At 45.2% G+C, this 7741-nt stretch overlaps 1 protein-coding gene across 1 annotated transcript in view; it reads left to right on the top strand.

The window, feature by feature from the left end:
• The first annotated feature begins 589 nt into the window (after window positions 1-589).
• Window positions 590-7741, top strand: part of znf385c (zinc finger protein 385C) — a 77946-nt gene continuing 70794 nt past the window's right edge. Inside the window, exon 1 of the mRNA XM_041956831.1 lies at window positions 590-875. Coding sequence (XP_041812765.1) covers window positions 629-875 — 247 coding nt within the window. The 5' untranslated portion in view covers window positions 590-628. The remainder of the gene's footprint in view (window positions 876-7741) is intronic.

The following is a 7741-nucleotide window of genomic DNA, read 5'->3' as shown; positions in this document are numbered from 1 at the left end:
GAGCCACACTACAGCACTCTGTCTCCCCCAAGTGGTACGCCATTGCACCCCAGGACCACCGCGGCTTGGACCTCTCACTGCACAGTGCGATCATGTACACATTTGTTCCCAGTCCGTCTTTTGTTCTCTGATGTCTTCATGAGTGTGTGTGTACAGTGCAGGTGTCTCTTTGTTCGGAGGGTGCTGACAAGCATGACTTACAGCAGACAAGAACGGGGTCACATTCCACACTCCTGTAAAGCTTTGGGAATCAGGGGTATTTTTTGCCTGTGTGTCGTGCAGCTATCAGGTTTTAACAGGCTGGCTTTGTATGCTGGGTGATCCAGGTCAGACACTGATACCTCCATCTCCAGGACACACGGCCTCACTGCTGTGTTACACATGCTAGCACTGCATCCGTCAGACATGTGCAGTCTGAAAAAACATTTGTGCATGAAGTGGAATGGCACCTAAATTGTAACATGAACCTCTAAGCGATGCTGGCCTTTCATCCTGTCACTATGTTGTCCCTTTTGAATTAATCCTGTCCTCCTCTCCTGTCACAGGTATGAAACGTCCGTTCAGCCCGTCAGCTCTGCCGAGCGCCGAGCTGGACAGGAGGGGGTTCGGCGCCGGGACGGGAGTGCAGATGGACGGCGAGCCTCGCTGCGAAGCCCAGGACGAGGGTGCAGTACCAGACGAGCAGTCACCAGGGGGCACCCTGCCTTCTGCACTCCACAGACCCAAAAGGGAGAGAAAGCAGCGGAGCTACACGTTGTGTGAGGTCTGCAACATCCAACTCAACTCACCCGCACAGGCCCAGATCCACTACAACGGCAAGTCCCACCAGAAGAGACTCAAGCAGATCAGCAATGGCAAGATGCCAAGTAACACAGGTAGGCACGGAGCGCTGCTCTGCTGACCACTTTGTTCATAGTGGCACAATCAGATATAAGTGCTGAGCACTGGCTCAAGTGCTCCGCCGCTGGATTTCGCAACCCTGTTTAGCACAAGAGGGCCATGCACATTAACAGAATCCCACACACTGTTCACAGTCCTCTGTCACCAGCCTCTGTGTGCCAAACCCCCCTACTTGTATTCAATAGAAGTTAAACAAATTGGATTCTATTTGCTGAAATGTGTTCAGACAGAGCCTTGGGCTGAGGACACACACACACATGCACACACACACACACACACACACACATACAAGTGGAGCAGAGCTGAGTGAAGTCAGCAAGCGAGAAGCTAATTAAGTGCTGGTTGTGTTTGATGGTTGTGTTCCTGGGAGTGATGTGGTTGGAGTTAAGCTGGACATTTTGTCATTCTAGTCACAGCCTCGATTAGGACTCCGCTCCGGGGGGGTTGGGGGGGCATTCAGTTTGTCAGTTAAGTTTGACTCGTTCACACTCCTGCTCTGCCTTCTGCTTTTTCTTCAGCCGTCGCCAGGGCGGACGGAGGCGAACACACACAGCACACACTCAAAACACACAAGTATAAAAGTACGCAGACAGGGGCAAGCTCACATGCCCCTCAGAGAAAGAAATAAATAGGACCAACAATTTGAAAACCTAGTTCAAGCTCAAATTGCCATGCGAGTAGAGGCCGGTTGACTGAGGGGTCACATGCTAGCTGAGTCTTGACACTGAGAAACAGGGTGATTGTGTCTGAGCACAGCAGGTTCCCGAGCTGGAAGACGTCTGTCTGAATTAGCCGTGGCCTACATCTGCCCTCCAGAAATGCACACTGTCAACAGCCAACAGGGCCTCGCAGATAATTTAGCCGGATGCATGTGTGTTTACATCTGCACATTCGCGTCTGCGTTTCTGAAAGAGCTTGGCAGCATTTAAACAAGCACTATCTGAAAATGACATCTGGTAGCATCAGGATGTAAAATCTTTAAAAGCAAGTGAAACGGTCTCATCTCAGTGGTTAGATGTGCATGTTTGGGGAAATCTCTGTGGAGTCAATAAACCTTTGAGCAAGGCAATGCAATAGGTAGGGCAAATTGCAAAACCCTGTGTAGTGCTGCTTTAACGGTTGCATGATAGATAATGCATTCTTAGTCTGGATGCAGATGATTATTTTAATGGCCAAAGTGACCAGAGCATCTTCCTCTGAGCTCAAAGGTCTTACACAAAACACTGGATGACAGCGTTTCATAGGTTTCAGTGTTTGTAGGGTGATGCAGTTTATTTAAATGTCATTTTATTGTCACTTTGTCTTTCTTTGCTATAGAAGGAAGAGCTGGTTGTATCAGCCTGTTTTAATGTTTTTAATTAGCACTTTTCTCAGTACTTCTGTGGATTTCCTTGTCCTTCCTATTATATTTGAATGAAAGGTGCCTACAACTGTCATAGCCATGGTGGAAAGTCAAAAGCGAGGTTTTTGATTCTTTCCTTTTTCTTTTTTATGACACTGAGTAGTTTAAAGCCAAGGGTGGTGATCAGGGGCTGTCTTTGTATCTGTGTCCTTGCAAGAGATGGATGGGATGTTGCCGTCCTCACACTGTACTCTTCCTGGAAGGAAATACTGAATTATAGCGAGTGAGAACGCTGCGATTCATTGTGCTTAACTCGCACAGTTAAGTTCATGTTTTGTTCATCTTCTCTCCATGAAAGAAACTGAGGAATTATCTTTGTGAATCACGTATCTTATTTGTAATGGAGACGATTAATGGATCTGATTGAGAGGGACTCGACTGCACTGTAAATGTGGTGATCTAAAGCCCTCCAATGCTCCTCAGAAATTAAATGACATTTGCTTCAAATAGGCTAAAATAATTTGATATACACAAAGCAGTTTAAAATGATTACTCTTTTTGGAATTTGAGAATGAGTCAGTTTAATATGCATGAAAGGTTTCGGGAAATCTGCATAATTCTCAATTGTGACAAGTGAGTGAAAATTAAACAGAGACCATGAAAAGCACATCCTGGACCTGCATCCACACTGAGCCAATGAGTCTGATGAGTGAAGACCAGAAGCACAGCCAGAGTGAAAAGTCTGGCTGCGCTTCAGGAAAACTGGATGTGCAAACAGCTGAAGCACAAGGTGACGTAGCTATGTTCAAAATAAGACACGCATGCAGAGAGACAGACAGACAGAGAGAGAGACAGACAGAGAGAGACAGACAGACAGACAGACAGAGAGAGAGACAAACAGACAGACAGACAGAGAGAGAAACAGACAGACAGACAGACAGACAGACAGCGAGAGACAGACAGACAGGCAGACAGACAGACAGACAGACAGAGACAGAGAAACAGAGAGAGAGAGACAGACACACAGAGAGAGAGACAGACAGAGAGAGAGAGACATACAGATAGAGAGCGAGAGACAGAGAGACAGAGAGACAGAGAGACAGACACACAGAGAGAGAGAGAGACAGAGAGAGAGAGACATACAGATAGAGAGACAGATGCAGAGAGACAGAAAGACAGAGAGAGAGACAGACAGACAGACTGAGAGAGAGAGAGAGAGACAGACAAACAGAGAGAGAGACAGATAGAGAGAGAGACAGACAGACAGAGAGACAGACAGACAGAGAGAGACCTTTATGGAACAATAAGATGAAGTGATGATGATGATGATGAAGAAATTAAACAGCAATGGACCCAATAATAACGACTGTTAAAGAGGTGCAACAGTAATCATCCAGCCTTTCAAACTAATAAACAACATGAAGTCCTGAATTTAAGAAGTATGGCTGAAAAACACTGACATTATACTGATGTAATAATTCTGGGGAGCACCGGTGCCCCCTGGACCACCTGCACCTGCATGACAGGTAAAAACTGAACATGCTGACTTATGATTGTGATATTACAAACTTTTCACCAACATGCATCAGCTTGACAGTAATGTTTAAAGGCCTTCTTCTCTTGCCTGTGATTCTTCCTGTGATTGCTTAATTCAGGGTTTGTTATTGACTTATTTTTCTGTTTTATTTTGTCAGAAGTCTGCTTCAGTATGAAGTATTGATTTAATTCCGGAGTTCTGTGCAGTAACTGAGGAATTTGTTAGGCAGCCGTGATGACAGTCAATCAAATTCTGCTTTATTTTAGCTGTGCTTCATCTGACAATAGACGCACAAACAATGTGTCAACAGCAACACATGTCTCCATTGAGGCGGAGAGTTAACAATCACAGAGGAGAAGAGCGCGTCATCAGCGGCGATTGTCACGAGTGTAAATGCAGCATTTTGTTGTTTGCGAAAATGGGAGATAAAGGAGGACGTTTAAACATTTTTGTCAGCGCGAGCAGCAAAACTTTTCGAAACCTGCTCTGAAAATGCCAGCGTTGACGGAAAACCTTCAGCAGCTAACATTGTTTTCAGACTCGTCTGCTTTAGTGGTCAAGGCCTGAGATCAGCACATAAGAACTCTGCTTATAAGCGAGCATTCATTCACAAAGTGCTTCGGTCCGACTTTTTGGTGAGAACTTCTTCACCCATAACACGCCCATGAGTCTAAACAGAAAAAATACAGATCTATATGGTTTTATGTGTGTGTGTGTACGTGTCTGTGTTATATGTGCATGTGTGGCTGCGTGCACGCACTCTGGAAATGTGTGTGTTATCCTTTCACAAAGCACAAAAATATTTATTCATTCATTCGCACATACACACTCCACAGAATTTAAGGCCCTGGCACTGTTGGATCTAATCGGCCCTTATCGGCGGCTGTTTGCCTGATTCAGCGCGTTCAGTCGGCGGAGGCAGCCGGCAAGAAGGAGCCGTCCAACTGGCTGCTCAGCCGAGCCTTCAGTCATTTCACTGATTTCATGCAGCAACTCTTCTTTTTTTTTTTTTTATCCCACAAACAAAAGACTACAGACTGACCACAGCAGGTGAAAGCAAAGCAAAGCAAAGCTTTCCCAGCTCTGCAGCTTTTTATCAGATATGTAGTTGAAAGCGGTGATAAAATGATAACCTGCTTTGTTTTATTCGTGCCTCCTTGATTTCCTTTCCTCTTACGTGCATGTCAGCAGGCAGCTCGCCGTAGATTCCAGTTTTTGCTGCGTGTTCAAGTGCAACTTGTGTTTTATCATGCTGCCTTTGTTGTCGGCTTCATGTGTCAGGTTGCTCGGGTGCAGCAGACCGGCAAGAATGGAAAAAGCTTAATAAATCCTGTAATATACCCGAAACTCCGCCATACACCCAGGCCGCACGTGGTCTAAACTCCCTGTTTTGGTACACTGCTGCAGGTGATGCAGACTGCATGTAAAAAAAGTTTGTGAGTATGTGTTTGTGTGTTGTGTAGTCTGTGTGTGTGTGTGTGTGTGTGTGTGTGGGGCGCAGGGGATGCTGAACTGTTGTGGTGTGCAGATTCTCTCTGACATGCAGTCACAATCACACAGCCTTATCTCTGCTCACCTTCTGCTGACTCCCTCAGGCAGCCAGCCCTGCTGTGTCCTCAGCTCCACGCCGCCCCTCTGCTGCGTCTGTGCACGTGTGTGCGCGTTCCTGCATGTCTGCTTCGGATATTTTTAGATTTTCTTAAATGCTGCAGAATGTGTAGCTTGTGCTGAGGAAACATAAATTCGTGCTTCATCTGTTTTTATGTCAGCCCACATATGTACAGTTAAGCATCTGTGCCTGGTATGGATGTTTATGGGTTTATGGATTCCATGAATAAAGAATACAACATTTTTTTCTTTTAAATCAATGTGCTTGTGTGTGTGTGTGTGTGCGCGCGCGCGCGCGCATGTGTGTGTTACTCCCAGCGAATCGTCTCCATGTCGGCGTGTGTTTCCCTCCCTCTCTGCTTCACTGAGCTGACAGTGGGTTCAGGCTCTTTTTCTCTCTCTCCTGTCCTCCCCTCCTTCGTCTCTCCTCTTCCTCATCTCTCCCTCCTCCTGGCGTGGATGCCGGACATGTGGTGCAGCCAGTCCTACCGCAAGAGCAATGTGCCAGTGATTAAGTGATTTCACTCCGTTATCGCGGAGAATAACATGTAGAGGAGCTCGCTGACAGATCTGGATGGAGAGACGGAGTCCAGATGTTTGAGTTTGGGTGTTAATTTTTGCAGTTTGTGCCCATTTATATCTTAATGTTTCATAACGAGGTCTATTAAAAATTCACTGTGAACAGCGGGCTGCTTGTTTTTAACACAGGCATGCTAAAATTAAGGTGGTAGTGATTTATTGATGTGCTGCTCCTTTAAGGGAATGTTGAAGGTTTGGCCAAAACTCCTGCAGAAATTAGGTGTTTGCCATCAAGCAGGAAGCAGCAAATAGGTTTCCAGAAGATAGAATAAACCAACTTAAGGAAACCAAAGGAAATCCACAAGGTATTTTTTCCGTTGTCATGTCTTTTATGGCTGCTAATGCTGGCTATATTTCATCCTGTCCAACAAGAAAAACAATCACAATGCCTGCGATATTTCAATGCCATTTTTTAAAAACAGAGTGAAAACTGGCGTTGGATGGATATTTCAGACATCTCATAAATGCATTTGCACTTAATGCATTTACATCACTGGCATAATTTCCTCATTAATAAAAAAAAAAAAGCACCTTTCCCGCTCGAGTGCTGTGAAACCAAATTTTCCATTCAGCCTTTGTGCTTCATCATTATTTTCAGTAATTCCAGGTGATGTGTGTGACTCATAGTTTGAGTCGTGCTTGCCGTCGAACTTCAAAACAGAAATTAGGCCCAGATGCTGCTTCTTATTCTCCTTATTTCATAGTTATTCTCTCAAGGCAGGATCTTTTTCACACGTGTGAAGCGTCAGTGCATCCAAACATGTGCGCAGAGAGATGTTCACTATACGCCTTCAAAGAGCTTCTGCTGTGTCTGCGTTCAGGCTTTTTAATTCACATCCCGCCTTTCACGTCCTCAGGTCTGATTGTTGTTGAGTGTTATTGAAAGCGCTACATTTACATCCCTGCAGAGTTGTCGTTCGGCACATTTAGTCGACACAAGCTGCTGTCTGGACTTCAGTACGTTGCTCAAGGACAGCGAGCAGGAAGACACAGACACTAAATAAAAAAATGTTTCTTATCTAAACAAACTCATCATGGCAGCGATAACAGTCATATTATTATTAAGTCTTTCAAGCAAAACTGAGTTAAGTCAATCAAGCAAGTCTACGTCTCATGTCTTGTCAGAAGGAGCCTCAAGGTCAACGGCAAGTCAAGGTACGCACATCTTCATGAGCCCTGAAAGTCCGTCACGTGCTTGAATGCTTGCATTTGAACATTTTCTGGTTTCAAGGTTTTGTTAATAGTAATTTCTGCACAGTGGACATCAAGTGCCTTCAACACAAAGGCCGAATAATTAAACATTCAAAGTGTCTGGCTGTGCTCTGTCGCTTCTTTTAGGTGCGTTTGTTCTTCCTTCATGTCACGTTCAAGGCACCCCGCAGAGTTTCGACAAAGTCTCAAGATCAAATTTTGGTAGCTTTGGTCTGACTTTGCCACGTTTCATGTCTGCAACTTTGGTTATAGCTTCAACTGCTGGAGTAATTATGAAATTGTAGCTCGTTCCTGTGATTTATCACTGCATCTGATTTTTTTTTTTTTTTAAATTAAAAGACGCTCTGTAAACATCAGGCAACTCAAACGCCCAACTTCACTGTTTGCTAATGTGCGTGTGTTAGCTAGTAGGCACATGTGTGTTGGTGCATATGAGCATGAAACCCCATTTGCTTCCTCTCTCCCGCAGTGTTGCCGCTCTAGGCGGAGATGTTGGGAGGCCTCCGACTTCCTCTGACCAACCAGCGAGCAGCAGCGAGTCCAGTCCTCTGAGGCAGCCTTAA

The sequence above is a fragment of the Chelmon rostratus genome, chromosome 17 (genome assembly GCF_017976325.1).
Source record: "Chelmon rostratus isolate fCheRos1 chromosome 17, fCheRos1.pri, whole genome shotgun sequence".
Lineage (NCBI taxonomy): Eukaryota > Metazoa > Chordata > Actinopteri > Chaetodontiformes > Chaetodontidae > Chelmon > Chelmon rostratus.
Note: the sequence above shows the minus strand (reverse complement) of the source record. Positions and strands in the feature narration are given on the sequence as shown.